This window comes from Rattus rattus, chromosome 15 (assembly GCF_011064425.1).
Source record: "Rattus rattus isolate New Zealand chromosome 15, Rrattus_CSIRO_v1, whole genome shotgun sequence".
Lineage (NCBI taxonomy): Eukaryota > Metazoa > Chordata > Mammalia > Rodentia > Muridae > Rattus > Rattus rattus.
In genome coordinates this window covers 56,884,148-56,903,922 of record NC_046168.1, presented here as the reverse complement: position 1 = coordinate 56,903,922, position 19,775 = coordinate 56,884,148, and the positions used below count along the sequence as shown (strand labels likewise).

At 45.9% G+C, this 19,775-nt stretch overlaps 1 protein-coding gene across 3 annotated transcripts in view; it reads left to right on the top strand.

The window, feature by feature from the left end:
* Dym (dymeclin) overlaps positions 1–19,775 on the top strand; it is a 279,741-nt gene that overhangs the window by 57,529 nt on the left and 202,437 nt on the right. For all 3 annotated transcript variants that reach the window (XM_032886079.1, XM_032886077.1, XM_032886080.1), the window contains exon 6: positions 6,337–6,409. In XM_032886079.1, coding sequence (XP_032741970.1) covers positions 6,337–6,409 — 73 coding nt within the window. The remainder of the gene's footprint in view (positions 1–6,336; positions 6,410–19,775) is intronic.

The following is a 19,775-nucleotide window of genomic DNA, read 5'->3' as shown; positions in this document are numbered from 1 at the left end:
ATGGGGACCTTATGTGTCAGCTCCTAGGAAATCAGAACAAGTTACTTAGTTCAGTACATATTGGTGCACATTAAACTTCCCAGTCCAACAGCAAGGAATGGTGACATAACAAAGAAAGATTGAACCAAAGTTGTACAGAAATCAAGCAAGGCAAACACCAAATCCTATGGCCCTGCATTTAGCATCTACGGTCTAAGAGATTTCCCTGCCTGGGCTCCTGTATGCTGAGATTCGAGGTGTGTCAGCACATACATTCCTTTAAATTACATTTATTTATTGGAGTATGTATGTAGGCTTGCCAGCACGCCATGGTGTGCAGATGAAGGCCAGAGGACAAATTGCTGGAGTAGTTTTCTTTCTGCCATTTTGTAGGTCCTAAGGAACTAAATTCCAGTCATCATGCTTGGCACCAGGTGCTCTTACCTGCAGAGCCATCTCACCAGGTCTCCCTGTGCCCATCTCTGAATTTATCCCTAATCATGTTCATAGGACACAGGCAAAATGAAGCTAAGATTCTTTGCCAGAATGTGACTTGAATGCCCGTGACCTACTTCCTGAATCAGTTGTTGTTTCTATCTGAAACCTCATAAACTTGTTCTGTGGTCCATTGGCAACTCCAGAATAATAACCATTGAATTTGGCTTACAGTAATCAAGGACTTGTTTTGCCCACAATTCCCTTCCTGAAGACCAGTGCTGAGAGCATAGACTGTGTGGTTGAGCTTATCCCAGCAGCAGCCCCACTCCTGGTACCATTTCTCTGCATTAGTGCCTTTTCTTGTTGCCATTAAATACCCAACAAAGCAGCGTAAGGATGGAAGGCCTGGTTCAGGAGAACTGTTCAGTGCAGGAGGGCATGGTGGCTGGGGCACATTCAATGGGCACAAGCTATGAGTACTGCTCCTGCATGCAGGGATAGAACTCCCTCCCTCCACCCCTCAGTTAACACAGTCTAGAATCTTACAAACATGCTAGGGTCTGTTTTTTAAATATTTTCTGAGATATGAATAGGGCTTTTACTCAGGAACTAATCTTTACTGTCATCTTTTGACATCAGTAGTACTCAAAACACAGTTCTACTTGTTAAGAAAAAGACCACGCACATCCTCCAATAGGGGCTGGAGAAATGGCTCAGTGGTTAAGAGTAGGTACTGCCACCCAGGGCCAGCAGTGGCAGTTCTGTGGGTGATAAGATGGGAGTTTGAGCCTAGGCTAGACCAGATCCTTGAAAAGCATGAAATAGTTCAACATAGATATATTTGAAGATGATTATTTTCTTTGAATTATTTCTATGAGAGTTGCTCTCACACAGCAGGTCACACATGTGTCCATATCTGGCACGGAGAATTTAAACCATACATGTGCTGGGCACAGCAGTGGTGTGGAGCTGCAGCCCTAGCACTGGGGAAACATGTCGACATTTCAGAGCTGTTAGAAAGCCAAGTACTGAAGACCTTAGCTGACGCCAAGTGCTTTGTGTTTGGAGAGCACCAGAAGAAAGCCTCGTGCCCCAGACTCTTGGGAGGCTTGGGGACTGGAAGGGACAGGTGTCTTAGAGGCAGGCCCTCAGGGGGTGCTAGGAAAGTGCTCAGGCCAGCTCTCCTCTGCCTCAGTTGTGAGGCTGCCCCTCCCCTCCCAGTGTAATTTTGTGAGTTTATTTTCTATGCAATCCACCTGCTAGGAGCTTCTTGGGAGCCTGCTAAAGAGCACAGGCTGCAAGCTCAAGACTGAGGTGCCCTGACTCAGCTGGTAGACTGCAGGTGCTGGGACTTCTCTCCAGCAGGAGATTAGTGGGCCCCAAACCAAATGAACCAACACAAAAGAAATGTGTTTAGTGCCCTCCATGCAGCAGCTAGGAGCCCTGCTGGGGAGACCAGGCTCCACCTGTGCACCTCAAGCTCAAGCCTCTGAGCCAGGCAAATGCTACCAAGAAGAGCAAGTAACACGTAAGAGAGCAGTGTGAACTAAGGAAAAGATAGTGCAAGATACTTCAAAATCCTAACTGTTCTCACACCTTGCCCACTTTCCTTTCTGTTCTTGGCCTCAATGTGATCCGAGCTCTTAGGTATTGCCCTTGAAGCTCTCACTCCTTCTCCAGCTCTAAGTCTGCCTGTGACAACATGCTGATAATGGACTAAACTTCGGAAACTGTAAGCCAGCCTCAGTCAAATAATTCCTCTTCTTTCTTTTTTAATTCTTCTTTCAGATATTACATCACGACTGCAGTTTCCCTTCCCCCGGTCTTTCTCCCCACCTCCCTTCTCCCCACGATTCACTAACCTTTCAGCTCCCCCCAGAAAAGAGCAGGCCTCCCAGGGATATCAAACACTGCATATCAAGCTATGATAAGACCAGGCAAATACCATCATCTTGAGAATGAGGAAGATTTACTTCTGTCTTAGTTAAGGTTCTGTTGTTGTGGAGAGACACTAGGAGGTGACAGCTCTTAGACTCTTGGCTGTGAGACCTTCCTCCTCCTCCTCCTGTATTGCAGTCTTCCCTTATGGAATTAGCTCTGGTTTGTTTCTAGCCAAGGATCCCTGGCTGCCTTGGCAGCGAGGTCCCACCTCTCCTGTTCTCTGCTTTAACTCTAAGACTGGCACGGCTGACCCTGACATCGGACACCAAGGATTGATGTTTTAAGAATTTAACATAAAGTTTGACGATGGACATGATTTGATCACAGTAATTGCAGACAACCAGAAGCATTGATATGATTGGAATTTAGGAGCACTGATGACAGCTCTTAGAAAAGAATGGATTTGTTTGTTTTTCGTGACTTATTTATAACAGCATTTTAGAATGCTGCTAGTTAAAAATATTTAACACTTTAGAGTAATTCCAGCAAACATAGGCAAAAACATCGACTCCACTAAGATTTTCTGACTATAGGTGTATAGTAAACCTGGTTGTGTGTTGCTGTGCACTTCATTGGAACTGACTTTGTAGCCCTGGCTGGCCTTGAACTCAGCCTTCCTTCCACGTGCTAGGCTTGCTGCCGCGCACCTCCAGGAACCACCACAAACTGCCACGCACCACCACACACCACCGTGCCTGTGGCGTGTTCTGTTTGAAGAGACCAGTTTGTTCTGGCTTTCAGGCACTGCAGACTGTTTTCGAGGTGTGCGACTGCACTTGATTAAGGATTTGCATTCACCATTGGCACAGTGCACTCTGGGCAGCACTGAGAACCTGGCACTGTCCAGTGCCGAGGAGCAGTGGAGGTTAAGTCTCTCTTCTTACCAGTGCTCTTACTTTGTTTTTGTAAAGATTTATTTTATTCCGTGAGTTCGAGTGTTTTGTGTCCCGTATGTGTGCACCGTGTGCATGCATGGTGTCTGGAGAGGTGAGAGAGCGTGATGGACAGTGTGAGCGTCCTTGTGGACACTGAAAACCCCTCCTGGTCCTCTGCGAGAACGGCCAGAGGTTAGGGCTGCAGAACATCTCCCAGCCCCAGCTACGTCTTTTAATGAGTGGTCCACAGGTCTTTGGTTGTTTCATTCCTGCTTTGCTTTTGGTGATCAGTAAGGATCTCCGCTTTTTTTGATACATAGTCATTAGCTTAAATGATAAAAATTATCTAAGTCAAGAAAGTGAAAGAAAGGCTTAAGTGACCTACTTTTTTTTTTTTTTTTCCTTTTCTTTTTTTCGGAGCTGGGGACCGAACCCAGGGCTTTGCGCTTGCTAGGCAAGCGCTCTACCACTGAGCTAAATCCCCAACCCCTAAGTGACCTACTTTTAAAAATGACCTGGAGATCAGGCAGAAGTTGGAGAGTAAGCTCCAAGTGGAGAGAGAGCTGAGGTGTGTAAGAGTGAGTTTGAATGCGTTAAACTTGCTTAACTGAATAGAGATTATGAAGTCATGAATAAAAACATGAAGAGAGTGCTTCTGGGTCAGGTGGTGTGCCTCTGTAGCCAGCCTGAGGTTCGAGGGACTCCAGGTCAGGGTTATCCCAGGGTACATAGTGTGCTCCTTTCTCAACAAGCAAAAACAAGGCTGTATTGGAGAGGCAGACCGCATAGTCAAGAGGACTCCGAGAGTGAGTACTTGGTTAAGAAGGGTGACTAAGTTTGGGTTTTAGCATTGGGCTACTGATGCAGTCATTAACAACGAATAAGAAAGCAACATGTTGGGTTAGAGAGACGTCTCAGTAGTGAGAGCACTGGCTGCTCTTCCAGAGGACCCTGGTTTGCATCCCAGCACTCACATGGCAGTTTACAACTTTCAGGGGATCAAGCTCCCTCTTCTGGGATCTCTGTGCTGCCCGTATACATGTAGGCAGAACATTCATGCACATAAATTAAAAAGAGACACTCATTTTGTGAACACACTGAGTTTGAGATAATGGCCACTCATCTTGGACACACCCGTAGACAGTTGGTGAGAGTCTGCAGCTGTGGCAGTCTGACCAGCATGTAAGTTGTGATGGATGAGAGAGAGAGAGAGAGAGAGAGAGAGAGAGAGAGAGAGAGACAGAGAGAGACAGAGAGAGACAGAGAGAGAGAGAGAGAGAGAGAGAGACAGACAGAGAGAGAGAGAGAGAGACAGACAGAGAGACAGACAGACAGACACAGAGAGAGAGACAGACAGAGAGACAGACAGAGAGACAGAGACACTATGCAGAGTGAATGGAACGTGTTCTGAAGGAGTGCTGGCAAGAGAGCGAAGGCCACTGAGTAGATGTGAGACTGTACACGACCCAAGGAAATCATTTCATGAAGGAGTTGATGTCATGACAGACCAGAAGTCACAAGACTATCCTCTGGCTTAAGCAATTTGGAGGTCCCTTAGCTGTGGGAGCTTGGGACAGAGGTGCTTGTGTTGGGACGATAGGTCACGTCCTGCCCTTGCCACTCACTGATTCTCTGACCAGGAAAGCCATCTTGTCTTTGGCTTTTGTTGTAAGGAGTGATTGCCTCCTTGTTGGGATTCATTCTGTCGTCTGTGGATTGCACAGAGGCCATGGGGTTCATCAGGATCATGGGCAAGGTCACATGATCTTGGGGTGGGTTAGGGATGCACGTCTGCACATCTCTGCCTCAGGTGAAGCAGCTAAAGCTGCTTTTTAAACGATTGTATTTTGACTTTAATATAAAATTCTATCAAAAGAAGCAGTGTGAAGTATGAGAAATTTGAAAATTACTAGCCTGTAGGAGCTTCAAGGTCATTGTTTTCTTTTTTAATTTTTGTTGGTTCTTTATGAATTTCACATTATGTAACCTAGTTCCATTTATTCCTCCCTCCCCTCATACCTGCCCTCCACCCTTACAACACTCCTACCCCCGCTCCCTTAACCCCATTCCCCTTCCCTAAGAAAAAAACATTGTTGTGGAAGCTGTAGTATGTCACAGTGTGTTAATGGTATTCTCATGGTCCACATTTCTTTGCTTGCAAATATTCATTGCAATGACTCATTGTTCTGCTATATGGCCTCTGGTTTCTACTTCCCTATCAATACTGAAGACTCGCTGGGACTCGTCTTGGATATCCTTTTGTTGCCCTGTGTCATGGAGCTCCTATAGTTTTGAATCTATAGGGTCAGCCCCTTATGTGCTCCAGCAGTTCATCAGTAGGGTAGATGTTGGGGTGGATCAATTGAAAGACTTGATCTGGGCCTGAGAGTTATCTGAGCTGGTCTGTCCTCTAGCTCTCCTGGTCTCACCCCTGCAACCAGGAGGGGAGTGGAGGAGGGCATTCTCCCTCATCCATCCACACCACCACACAGCAGACAAGAGATAGGGTCAGCTCCTCAGCGCTCATGCTCTTGGGGCAGGCTCACCCGCATCCCCCATGTTCAGGGCCAGCTCTACCCTGCTGTCCAGGCGAGGTACAGGGCCTGCTCTCCCAAGTGCTGTAGCAGGTGAGTGCCAGGCCCAGCTCTCCTGCCTGTAGTACATACCTGTAGTCTCAGAATTTGGGGGAGACTAAGGTAGGAAGGAGGCTTGCCAGTTGAGGACTGCACAGTGAGACCCAATCTTAAAGGAGAGCAAAAACAGAGCCAGTGAGATAGTTATGTCATGCACGTCCGACGAGCTGTTTTGTAACTCTGACACTCACGTAAAGGTGGGAGGAGAAAACCAACTCCAAGGAATTGTCTTCCGCCTTTCACACGTGTGCTATGGCACTTAACTAATACAGAAGGAAAGTCTCGTAGAGTTGTTATTAAGGTTATGTTAGTTGCTGACTTGCTTATGATCTGCATTTTATTCAGAGGTCAAAATAGTGTTTGAATATATGTAATAATAATGTTTTTCTTATTAGAAATGAAAACTGAACATCTGAGTAATTTCATCCATTGTCTATACTGTCAAAACAAAGCTTTGTGTGTCTCACTAGGTTCTGACTCTGAAGATCTTTTGGAAGAATTGCTCTGCAGCTTGATACAGTTAATCACTGACACTCCACTCCTGTAAGTTTTGCCTGAGCTGGGCTTGGTCTTCATTCTGTAATGAAAGTGACTGTGCTGAAGTGTGTGTGTGTGTGTGTGTGTGTGTGTGTGTGTGTGTGTGTGTGAGAGAGAGAGAGAGAGAGAGAGAGAGAGAGAGAGAGAGAGAGAGAGAGAGAGAGAGAGAGAGAGAGAGAGAGAGAGAGAGAGAGAGAGAGAGAGAGAGAGAGAGAGAGAGAATGGTTGTGTGTGTGGGGGGGATGACAGACGTGTAAAAGGTCATTAGTCAGGGTTGGGTATATCATTCTCCTCTTGCCTTTTTCTTTTGTTTTCTCTCTTCCCTCCCTCCCTCCCTCCCTCCTTTCCTCCCTCCCTTTCTTTTTGAGATAGGGTCTCACCATGTAACTCTGGTTACCCTTGAATGCCCTATGTAGACCAGGCTGACCTTGAACTCATAGGGATCCCCCTGCCTCTGCCTCCTGAGTGCTGGAATTAGAGGCGTGTACCACCATGACCGGCTCCTCTTATTTTCTGAGGCAGGGTCTTTTATGCAACCTGGACTTATTTGGCGAGGCTGTACTGCCAGGCCAGTAGGCTTCAGGGTCGGCCTCGGGGTCTTCCTCAGCACTGTGGCTGCAGGCATTGCCACCACGCTGGGATTTGCTGTGGTGCTGAGGGTCCTAATGCAGGATCTACGAAGCTATCTGCCCAAGCCCTGTGTTGATGAGCATGTGGGTTCTGATGATGTGTTTAAGGACTACACACTCATGTCACTCTTACCCTTTTGCCTGGTATATGTAGACCGTGTCCACTTGTCTTACTTGCTTTTCTGTCGGCTGTGACAAAACACCATGAGCAAGGCAACTTAAACAAAACAAAGCACTTAATTTGGAGGTCATGGTCTCAGAGTCTGTGGCTGCAGGCAGGCAGGCAGGCAGGCAGGCAGGCAGGCAGGCAGGCAGGCAGGCAGGCATGGTTTTTGGAGCAGGAGGTGAAAGCTCGCATTGAGACAACCACCACAAAGTAGAGAGAGTTATCTGGACATGGTGTGGGGTTTTGAAACCTCAAAGCTCACTCCCAGCAGCACACCTCCTCCAACAAAGTCAGACCTCCTGTCCTTCCCAAACAGTTCCAGCAACTGCAGACAAAGCACTCAGATGTATTTGAGGTTTGGGGCCCATTTTTATTCAAACTACACCACTATCAAACAAGAATTTCATGGTAAGGGAGAATGATTAAGTCCTTCAGTAATATCAACATGGTTGGCAGAGGATTACAGTAACTTTGGTAAGAAGAGCTCTTACAGGTCTGTAAAGGATTTGAGAAAGGCAAGTTGAATTTAGTCTGTGGCAGAAGAGCAAACTGAGCAGCGTGTTCTCTTTTCTCCCTGGCTTCTTGGTTTTCAGACTGCTTTAGAGATCGCAGATGTCTTTCCAGTGTTCTTTGAAGCTAGCTGTGTTCCTTGAGATGTAGCTGGGGAGGTCCTCAGTGAGACTTGTTAGCGGAGTTCTTCACGGGAGCTTACTCAGTGAAGAAGTGTGTGGCTCTCCTCCTGACAGCCGTTTTCCTGTCCTGGGACATAGATGAGGTCTTCTGGGTCGCACACCCATCCTGGCTCCACGGCCCAGCAGTCTCCTACAAGTTTTGCTTTGATGTCACTGAGTTCTGAACCAAGGTCAACAACTGCTGTTCTCTCTCCCTCACTGGATGTCTCATGTGACAAACCAAACCCTTAGTTGTTTGTGCTGCTGGAACCAGGCTTCCATTGCTACAGCTCAGTGCAGTTCTTATGTGTGTAAAAATGTCTACTCGTTAAGAGCTGCTGCTTATCACCCCTCTCAAAACGGAATCTCCTCTGCAATCCCCCCTTTATTTAATGTCTGTGAGTCCACTGTCCCTGTCCTAGACACACCAGAAAAGGGCATTACGGATGGTTGTGAGCCACCATGTGGTTGCTGGGAATTGACCTGTGGAAGAGCAGTCAGTGCTCCTAACCATTGAGCCATCTGTCCAGCCTCTCTGCAACCCTTGTCAGCTGTTTCTGTCATCATTGCCTTCCTTTGTACACTGGCTGTGCATTCATGTCTCATGGCCCTTTGGAAGGCCACGAACCTTTGTAACATCTGTGACCTTCTTCCATCACCAAAGAGACACTTTATTACTTTGGAGAATTTACAAAATTGACTGATTTTTGAGGCAGAACCTTCTATGTCAGCCTTGCTGGTGTCATGTCCCAGTCTCCCAGCATCAGCTGTCTGAGTAGCTAGGATGAGAACACACACATCTTCTTGCTTATTGTGTGGGCATGTATGTACATACATATGTGGAGGTCAGAGGATAACCGTAAGGGTGAGTTCTCTCCCCGTGTGGGTCCTGAGGGCTGAACTCGGGTTGTCAGGCTTGGTGGTAGGCACCTTCACCTGCCCTATCTTCCTGGTTCTGGAGATAGTTATTTTAAAGCACTCACACTTAGTTATCAGATAGGGTCCCACGTATCCCAGGCTGCTCTTGGGCTTAGTGTGTAGCTGAAAATAACTTTGAACTTGATAAAAAAAATCATTTTATATGTATCAGTGTCTTGCCTGCATGTGTGTCTGTGTACCATGAATGTTCATTGCCTGAGGAGGCCAAAAGAGGACGTTGGCCCCCCTGGAACTGGAGTTGTAGAAGGTTGAGAGCCACCAAGGTGGGTGCTAGGTGTTAAACCTGAGTTCTCTGGAAGAATCGCCGGTGCTCTTAGCCCCTGAGCCGTCTTTCTAGCCCAACCTTGAATTTCCTCCTGTTTTTATCTCTGAGTGTGGAGACCACAGGTCAGTTCCACCACATCCACCGTATGGAGGCTGCACCTAGGCACTCTGCCAACTGACCTGCACCTCCAGCCATGTAAAGGCAGTAGTTTTTAGATAAAGCAGTTCTTCAGGTTTATCATAAACACAGAGATTTTACCAGAAATGGGCTATTTGACTCTGGCCCAGAAACGAAAGTCAAGCATTTGTGAGCAAATAGCTCTTGGGGATATTGTACATAAATCACACTTCTCCAGAGCTGGAGAGATACGCCATGCCCTGTCCTGCACTGACGTACCGGGATCTGAGATGAGTAGACTTGCCTGCTTGGGAAGGACGTGGGGTAGTGTCCCACAGTGTCTTGGGATACACAGAATTCTTCACACGCCTGCCACATTTTCTCTTGCTTTGTAGAATTGTAGTATTGCCGGGGGTGACTCTGTAAGTGTAGCTTGCAGTCTCCTCCTTGTACACATCACCTGGTTTGTGCTGTTGCAGACATACATAATACGCCATCAGGTGTCACCTTACAGAGCACATGCATTTCAAGTCATTTGTCGCTTACCCTGTCCTTTTCCTACTTGGAATATGGAGTTAAGGCAGTGCTCAGATCATATTGGACTATGGGTGAGAGTGTCACTCGCAAAGGGCAGGTCCTGGAGCATGGGCTATTGGTAATGTTGTTAGTAAGATGGCTGTGAGTTCCCAGTCTTACCTGTACTCCTATGGGAAAAACAGTTCCCGTCTTGGTTAAGTCACCGGGTCAGGTTTCGGATCTTTCTTTTTCAGATGGTTGAGGAGAACTTGTGTATTCCCTGCTCTTTCCTAATCATGTTAAGCTAGGTGTTTTATATGTTTTTGATCTACTTTTAAAATTAAATTGATATAATTTTAAAATTGGCCAGGTCAGGTTAGAAATGCCCATCACCCTAGCTCTCGGGAGACTGAGGCCAGAAGATGGTGCGTTAATGGACGGATCCGTAATGAGTCGGCTACATAATGAGTTCCAGACCAGCCTGGGCTACACGTGAGACTCAGTCCAAAACAAATGCAAAACCAGGCTCTTAATAACGTTTGTTTTCATTGCTAAATACCAACAATTGAACGCACACAGTCTTCTGCCTTTATTGATGATGTTTTGCTGAAGTTAGGGAGTTGGAGGCAGTAAATCTGTTTAGACAGTGTAGGCTGTGAGTACAGCGAGTGGCCGGCTGTGTAGGGAAGCAGGCGGTGTTGCAGTATGCATCTCACATTCAGTGCTCTAATGTGTTTATACTTTGTCAATGAACTGAAAATGCACAGGCAGCCAGATGTCTTGTGTTCTGTATGCTCTGCTCGAAGCAGCTGCTGAAACGATTTCTTATGATTTAATGCCCTTGGAAGTCATCTCACAAGAAGGTTTGTCTTGGTTACCGTTTCCATGCGAGAGCAACTGCTCTGTAAGTCCATCTGCCCCGAGTGCCCACAGCCTTCCAGCGCAGCCTGTGACTGAAGGTGGCATTAGCATGAAAACGGGAAGCACGCTCAACTCCACACACCGTCAGCCTAGCTGCTCTCCGCTTCCCTGTGTGGATTCAGCAGGAGAATTATTAGAAATCTAATTTCAGTAGTCATGTAGAGTAATTTCAAACTAACGTAAATCTTTCTTATGAGGCTATATTAAATAGTCTATTAAAATTGAAAGCAAAGTGAGTACTAAGAATAGCGTACTTACACACATTTTGTACGTATGTACCTATATTGCATATGTATATTAATTTTATATATATAAATAAAATTAACCCTCCCACACAGCTCTTGTTTACCTTAGGCTAACTTGAACTTGCTGTGTGGCTAAGGATAACCTTAAACTTGTGCATCTCTTGCCCTCACCTCTAGTGATAGGGTTACAGGTATACACTGTAGTGCCTGTTTGTAGAAACAGGGTCAGGCTAGGCCCAGGTCCAGTCGCTAATCCCAATTATTCAGGGGGCTGAAGCAAGAGGATCTCAGGTTCAAGACTTGCCTAGGGAATCAATCCTCACTTTGGGGCCTTTGAGGAAGACAGAAGGATCTAAAGAGGGGCCTCTCAGGACCGAATATATCTTTGTGGAATCAAGGGTGTATTCGATTGATTTTCCTGGAAAATCAATTTCGATTTTCCTGGAAAATCAATTAATTTCGATTAATTTTTCTGGGAAATTAAGACCGGAAAAGTGTGTTGTCTGGAAGACTAAACTTGAGCTGTGTTTCAGATTCTGGACCAGGATGCAGCAGTAGGAGGTGTGAGCTTCTCTCAGGTCACTGTGGAGGAATTAAGGAGGGTGGAAACTGACTGAATTGTCAAACTCTTTACGTCAACACCATTTCTGAAGTACAATAGTTGTAAGTGCCCATTTGTTGAGACCATAGTCTTTCAATAGTATGTTGTGAAAAATCTGAGCATTGAAGATGTTTGTTCGCTGCTGATGGTGAAAGTCATAGCTTCTTTGTTTTTGAGACAGGGTCTTACAGTGTAGCCCTGGCTGGCCTGGAACTGTTGTGTAGACCAGGCTAGTCCTAAACTCAGAGAGCTCCACCTGCTTCTGCCTTTCTTTGCTGGGATTAAAGGCATGCGCTACCGTACTTGGCTTGTACATGGTCCCCGAGAAGGTACCAAGATGCCCACCGGGTTGGGGAATGAAGGGCTTTCACAACTCTGGGAAAATGTCTGTCTTCAGCCCTGCATGTTGTTTCACAAACGCTTCTCCAAAGCCAATTTCAGTGGATGGCAGGAGCCAGCTACAGCAAATGAGCATTCAGATCTTAAGTGCTGCAAATTAAATGCTAGCACAGCTTTCTGGATGAATTAGGAATTTAAGACATTATAAGTATTAACTAAATGTTATAGAACTTTCATATACCAAGATAGTATTATTTATTAAAAAGTTACAATAGGTTTTTGTTTTGTTTTAATTTTTTTTTCTTTTTTCTTTTTTTCGGAGCTGGGGACCGAACCCAGGGCCTACCACTGAGCTAAATCCTCAGCCCCTTGTTTTAATTTTTATTACAGGTTTATTTTTACAGTTGGAGAGATGGCTCAGTGCTTAAGAGCACTGACTGCTCTTCCAGAGGACCCGGGTTTGATTCCCAGCACCTCCAAATATCTAGTTTCAGAGGATGCACTGCCTTCCAGCCTCTCTGGGCACTAGGCATACTCATGGTGCAGAGACATAAATTCAGACAACTCACTCATACAGACAAGAATAAATTAATAGAACATAGAGAGATACATCACTTTGAGTTGTGTGTGGGATACAGGTTCCATGAAGTCCAGAAGAAAGTGTTCAAAGGGCGTGAGCAGTACTCCATGCATTCCAAGTTGTAGGTAGCAGTGAACCGCTCATCATGGGGGCTGGGAACTGAACTCCGTTCTACTGTAAGAGCAGCACTTAGCTGTTGAGCCGTCTCTTTAGCTCTCACAATAGGTTTTTGTTTGTTTGTTTCTTAGAAAAATTTATGATGAGTTGCGGAATCCCATTTAACATTTTTATTATGTAATACTTAAGACCTGTGTTATTGAAAACAAATCTGACTAAAGTACAGAGTTGATTTTGCAAGATAGATGTTTAGATTCTTTTCCCCACAAGTGCTTAAATGATTATCGTTAAGAACTATGGGACATACTTTATAGCGGAAAAGAGATCTCTAACCCTGGACCCTGGGAATCTGTCAGATCAGTTCTGTTACTGCTGCTGACTGCGACTCCGGGCCCAGTAGCAGTGAGTGGAGTTGGTGGTCCTTTGTGTGCTGAGACTCCCACATAGGGTCTGGAGGCGCCACTCAGTGGGAAAGCACACACTTAATAAGAGAGGTGACCCTGAGGTCAGTCCCTGGCACAGTGTGTTACAGCCACACCTCTAATTTCAGTTTTAAAACTAGCCATCACTCCTATGACAACATCTGAAATATGTAATATCATTCTCTCCTTTTAGAATATCCCTCTTGGCTCAAATAGCTGTCCCTAAATTTTCATCTTAATCGTTTGAACTTGTCAGTTGTTTTTATTAAACTTATGTTCCATTTATGGTGCCATCAGGTTTCTGTCCAGGAGTAAATCACAGGAGCATGGTTTTTCCTTCTGTGTTCATTAGCTTTGTCGTTAGCCAACACTAACACCCACTTCACGATGGCTTTTGTCCTTGTCCAAGTGTCCCCCTCTGCCCCAGCAGCACAGTACAAGGTCATGGCTTGTCATTTATTCACATGAAGTAGTAACTTGCTCCAACAGTGTAGTCTGTTCTAGGACATTTCCAGACCAGATGCTGGAAAGTTCTTGGGTTACCACGGGAGCCAAAGCAATGCTTCAGCTGAAGTTGACTTCGGTTTAGCAACTGTGTAATGAAAATTTTCTGAAGATTATACAAGGGCTTCAAAACAAGAAAGATCTGCTGGCTTAAAACACTGTTCATTTTTGAAAAATCACTCCTCTGAGCACCATAGAATTTTGGTTTCTCTCAAGTATTGGCCTCTTCGGACTCCTTTCCCTGATGACTTGGCATTTAAGATAGTTCAATTAATGTTTTAAATTTGGTTATCATAGAAATTAACATTTCCTCAAGTTTCTCTTTTCCTTCTTTGCATTATCAGAAGTTAGAGAAGGAAATGACATCAGAGATCACCTACTGTCCAGGGCCTGTAGGCTTCCTGTGTTGAAGTGAGCAGAGCTGATAAAGGCTGAGGAAGAGAGCCAGCTTTTCCAGTGTGGGGGAGCGTTCGCACAGTATGCAGTAACACACGGCGGGCGCGGGTGCACGAGTCACTTCATCTGTGCTCAGATCCCAATGGCTGAAGTTGACCTGTGGTCAGTCTGGGGTAATCTGTTTCCACATAGGTTGATACTTTGGTGTGACCAGAGCCTCATCCATGAGAGTGGATCGATACCATCCTCCCTCTTCTTTCCAACCATCCTCTTGGCTTCCATAACTGACTCTCGACTTTTAGTTTGTACCTTCTTGGAAATTTAGTGTATATGAGCAGTTAGGAGTACAGAGTCACATTTCACCCTGTTTATACACCAGGGTGGGAACATTCTACATATTGTTTTGAATCTTGCTCTGTTTTTCAGTCTAACCAGGGGTCTTTGTATCCCAGTACTTCGAGGTCTTTCTGTTTCCATTTCCGAATAAAAACAAACAAAGTCAATACCTACGACCTCCTATTTTCAAAGGAGTGGAATTGCTAGAGCACGTGAGACTCGGGGCTTGCCACTCCACACTTCATAATCTGTGTATGAAGGTTGCAGTTAGGCATTTCTGATGTGAATTTATAGTATTTTTCCTGGTTTGCCTATTATCTTTTTGTTATTATTTTAATTTTACTAATAGCATAACTTTGTTTTGGTAATGTTGAATTTTTTTGCCCCTGGCTGTCCTGGAACCTGCTCTGTAGACCAGGTTGTTCTTGAATTCACAGAGTTCCGTCTACCTCTGCCTTCGATCTTATGTTTGTTTTATAAAATGGGCCTGAGTTTCAGAATTTTGCTTCTCATAATAGAACAGAATTCCTAGGTATTAGATTTATTAACAATAAACACGCACACACACGCACACACACACGCACACACACACACACACCCACACACACACACACACCCTGCTGACTCCACTTAGTGTTGCTGTGTGTATATGATTCAGGGCTGAGCACTTGGTGTTAGGTGACCCACTAGTGGTTCATCTTGGGGACAGTGAGTTCTGCCTCTCCGTGCAGTCCTTAGTTGCCTGCAGTTCTCGTCTGCGCCGAGGTCCCTGAGATCGTGTCCTTCCTTGTTAGCATGCTGGGATGTGCTGCTTCAGACCTTGTCTAGGTGGCCACATTGCTGAAGGATCATGGATGTTGCCTCCCTGTCACATCACACAGCAGATGTCCTTGTCCTCTGCCTCTTACAGTCTTCCCGCCACCTTCTGGGATGTGTTATGAGCCTTAGGGACAGGAATTATGTTATATCTATTGTGGCGGGCTTCCACATGAGTTGCTCTCTGTATTTTGAGCAGTTGTGGCTTTCTGTTATGGTGTCTGTCTGCTGCAGAGAGAAGCTTTGGTGAGGGTGAGAGCTAGGATTATCTACGGCTATAAGGGTAAGCGTTAGAGCACGGTTAGGATTACGCTGGTGTAGAAAAGTGGTGGTTCATGACTTCACTAGTCGGGGCAGTTGGCTGTGTTTCCAGGCATCGTTTCCCTGCTGTTGAGTGCGCCTTAAACCCAAGTAGTTTGTTACCCCCAGGTCTGAGTTCCGCTTACACAGCCTTTGTGCTGGTCATTGTCATGGCTCATGTGTATCGCAGCTCAGTAACACGTTAACTGCCCCAAAGGACATGGCATTTCAAACCTCCAGCACCAGTGGTGTGCAGCTTTGATCCTTTACAATGATGTGACAGAATATTAACCTAGAACACTCGTGTCTGAAATGATTAGACACACCGCTTAAACTGTCTCTCATGCTGTATTGATGTTTCGTTACGGTTTTAAAATGATTCATTTGTTTTTATAAAACTTTAAAAATTTCTCGGTCCCCAGCTCCGAAAAAAAGAACCAAAAAAAAAAAAACTTTAAAAATTTCAAATTATGCATATGTGCACATGATTGGAGGTGCCCGAAGGGTCATCTTGACCTTGGAATGCTCAGGCCCTGGAATTGTTAAGAAGGAATGTTTATTTATGGTAACTTGTTTGAGAAGTTCATACTCTCAAAGACAAAGTCATTACACTGAAATCATATACTAGCAGCTATCAAATGATAAATAAAACTGAAAATGCCATTAAAAGTAAAACATAAAACACATTGGATTAAACTTAACAAATATGTACACAACTTAAGTATTAGTAACTAAAGAACATGATTAGTAAAATTAATGTGAGTGTATATATAGATGTTATATAGGGTATATATATGTATATATATAATATACACACATATACATACACATACACACACACATATATATATATATGTATATGGATGAGGTGGCAGGTCAGACTCAGTTAATCACATTTGTATCAGGATTAATAGTAATTCTTTTAAAGACATGATCTTGATATGGAGTATAGGCTGGCTTTGAACTCACTGCGTAGCTCAGGCTTAGACTGAGTTCACAGTTCCCCTCCCTCTTCTCTCCTAGTGGGTTTGCAGGCCTGTGCCACCATGCCAGACTTGTCTTAGGATGTGTGTGTGCATGTGTGTGTGTGTGCACGTGTGTGTGTGTGCACGTGTGTGCGCACGTGTGTGTTATTATGTACTATATGTATCATGTATACTGTGTACTATGTAATAATATAGTGTCAGGAATTGGGGCCTCTAGGAGGTCAGCTTACACTATAAGAGTCACAGTTATGTTCTCCTCACTGAGAAGAAAAATGGACAGTATGATCCTAAACTGTAAATGCAAAGTCAAAGAACCTAGACTGTGTGTGTGTGTGTGTGTGTGTGTGTGTGTGTGTGTGTGTGTGTGAGAGAGAGAGAGAGAGAGAGAGAGAGAGAGAGAGAGAGAGAGAGAGATTGATTGATTCCCTCTTCACTGCTAGGAAGACTCAGCTGGCTAGGGCAGGTTTTTTGTTTGTTTGTTTGTTTTCCAATCAGAGGACAGTGGAAAGTGTAAATAAATACAGTATTTTCATCCACCCTCGGACTGTCAACTTATGGTTGTTAGAACTGACAGCGTATTCTTCCATGGAGTGTCGCCCTTCCCCATTAGCAGGCGGTGTCAGTGGCCCGTTAGGTCATGCCCCTGAGTAGTTTTCATTATCTCTGTTCGGACATAGCTGGAGTACCTGTGAGTTTAAGTTGGCTCAGTACTAATAACCCTTGCTGTCTTGTGCAGAGCAGTATCCTGTTTTATGTTTAACTTCCCAGTGAAGGAACCGGGAAAGAAAAGGAAGAAATCTTAAACTTGCTCATGTCCAGATAGGCTACAGCTTTTAAGACATTGTAGCTTAGATCTGTGATTCCCCATAGCCAACGTGTGGTCAGCTTACTTGTGAGTGGTTGCAAACTTATATGTTGGGGCCATCGGCGAGCTTTTGTTCAGTAATGAACCTGGAGGACCCTCACAGCTTTGGGAGGTATGGGGACATGGCACCTAGGAAGCATCATTGGCAGCTAGCTGCATTTTGGCTGTGTGTATCCTCAAACCCTGTCTTTAATGTCCGTTCCAAGAATTTTCCGAATATGGTTTCATCATTTCCCCAGGTGGGCACACCTCGAGTTGGGGCCCACTTATTTTGAAGCAGAGTGTTAAAAACTCTGTACTGAGAGTCATTTTCAGTTCTGCTTGTGGCAGAAATTGGATTAAATGAGGGCACGGGCTGCCTGGCCTTGCCTTGCTTCATGGAATAATTATTTTTGCTGTTGATCCTAGTTCTATTACTGTGTCCTCTGGAGTCTCATGAGTTTTTATACAGAATGCTGGATTATAAACTAGCATTTGGAAGCTAAGAGTTTGAGATTGTTGTTATTACTTTTTTTGGTCCACCAGTGGAATTTTGTTTTGGTAACACACACTGATTTTAATTTTGTTTTGGTAGTACACACTAATTTTTCTCTGTAACTGAGAGTAGACTAGGGATGACAATAAATCCATGATTGCTTCTTGTCATCTCATATTGTATGTAGGGTACAATGGTACCCGGGACATAGGCTCTCGCTGCAGGGCGGGACTGAGGATAAGGGTGGGTATGTGATGAGTCAGGATCTAAGTGTCGGTGCAGAAAGTGACGTGGGTGTGTAGGAGCCCAGAGTGTGAGGCCGTGTTTCTTAGACGCCACATTCTATTTAAATGGAAACCTAAGTGGACTTGGGTGCTCTGCTGCTCTCCTCCTGATGGGAGAGCCTGGTAAGTGGGAACTGCAGATGCAAAGCCCTGAGCCAGGCAAATGCTTGGGCTTGAGTAGGCCTGTCAGACTGGAGGTGAAGGGCAAGGGCAGGGAGGCCGGAGGAAGGAAGTTAGGATGCTCTGTTACAGGGCCTGGAGTCTCGAGGGTGAGGTAGGGACTCTTCTAAATGAGGTGAGTAGCCACTGGACGTCATAATCCCTGAGTAAATATTTTCCAGCTGGGAGTGGTGGCAAACCTCTAATTCCTACATAGTGAGGTGGGCGGAGGCCTGAGGCAGGATTATGAGCTGGAGGCTTGGGTTGCGTAGAGAATTCAGGGGCTATAGATTTCACCGTAGGCTTTAATTTTTTTCTTTTGCTCGGTACCAATCCATGTGCTTGGAAATAAGTCTGTCTTATTTATTTATTTATTTTCTACTTTCTTGCTTTTTTTAAAGAGTGTCTTGCTATAGCCCTGTCTAGCCTGGAACTTTCTGTGTAGACCAAGCTGGCATCAAATCCAGATGAGTACTTTTCCTCATGAGTGCTGAGCTGCCTACCCAGATGGGGTAGTGGGCAGCCAAGCTTTTCAGATGCTGGTCTCCAGCACCCCATTCCTTCCCTTCCCCATTTGAGAGCCGCATGTGGTGGTAACAGGTTGATGGAAGCAGCAGCAGGTGCGCCCTCTAGTGTTACAGCCCCATGCCAGCCTTGTGTCTATAGCCTTAGCCTCACGAATACAGTCCTGTGCTGGCCATGGTGTCAGGGCCGTGGCTTCTGGCAGAAACGAGTATTAAAGCTGTTATGCTCCTACCCGAGGCCCTGTGCCCTGATACTTGACAGCTTTGTGGAATGCCTGTGGTGAGTAGGGCCCTCAGATTCTCTTCCCCCCTCTGCTCTCTTGTCTCCGAGCCCACCTCCCTGCTCGCCCTGGCTGCATCGGAAGTGTTCAGTGCAGCTTCTGTTGACGATTTGTCTTTGGTTGGGATGGCATTCAGTGAGGAACGGGGCCCATTAAGGGCCGTTCAGGGTCTGGGCATGGCCTATGCAGGGACGGCTCAGACACAAGCACCTCTGCTTCACATGGGGGCATTGGTTGGGGTTTGCAGGTAGATCAGGCTGGGGTCGCCCAGTGTCTTTAGTCTTAGAGCAGCTGCCGCGCGGCCTCACAGCTTCTTCTCCAGCTGGCTGGGGCCTGTGCTCTGTGTGCTGGGGAGCTGGGGCTAGGGACCTGGGTGGGTTGTTGAGAGAGCAGTGCTGGCTATGGGTGACGAGGCGTCAGCTGTGGGGCACTCCTGAGACTACTCAGCTTCTTCCACTGCCGAGCTGCTAGTGGATGCTTTTGCCTTGGAAGCTCGGGGGTTAGCAGGACTGCCTTGGGCAGTATTGGCTCCTGGTGCCAGGCCTGTTGGGATTCCACTCACCCGTGTGCTGTTTAGCTGTCAAGTCTGGTGCCAGGCTTCCGGTCTAACTTTCCAGTGGTGAGGCTGCTGCTGCTGTCTGCAGTGATGCCCCTGTCCTGTGTCATCCCTGCTGCTACTAGGGCAGCCTGCTCTACAGAAGTGGTGAGGAAAGACCACTCCAGAGGATTAATGGTCCTGATGTAACGACAAGGGGGATGGCATGGGAAGTGGCTCTAAGCCTTTTCTCTAGGTGATCCTCAGCGCCGTGCTGTGTAGCTGCAGCAGGGTGCTGGGGCCAGTCGCAGCCTTGTCTCTGGCACTGCAGTCATCCAAGCCTGGGTCTTGTCTCCTCTCAGCCTCGCAGCACTACAGTAGTC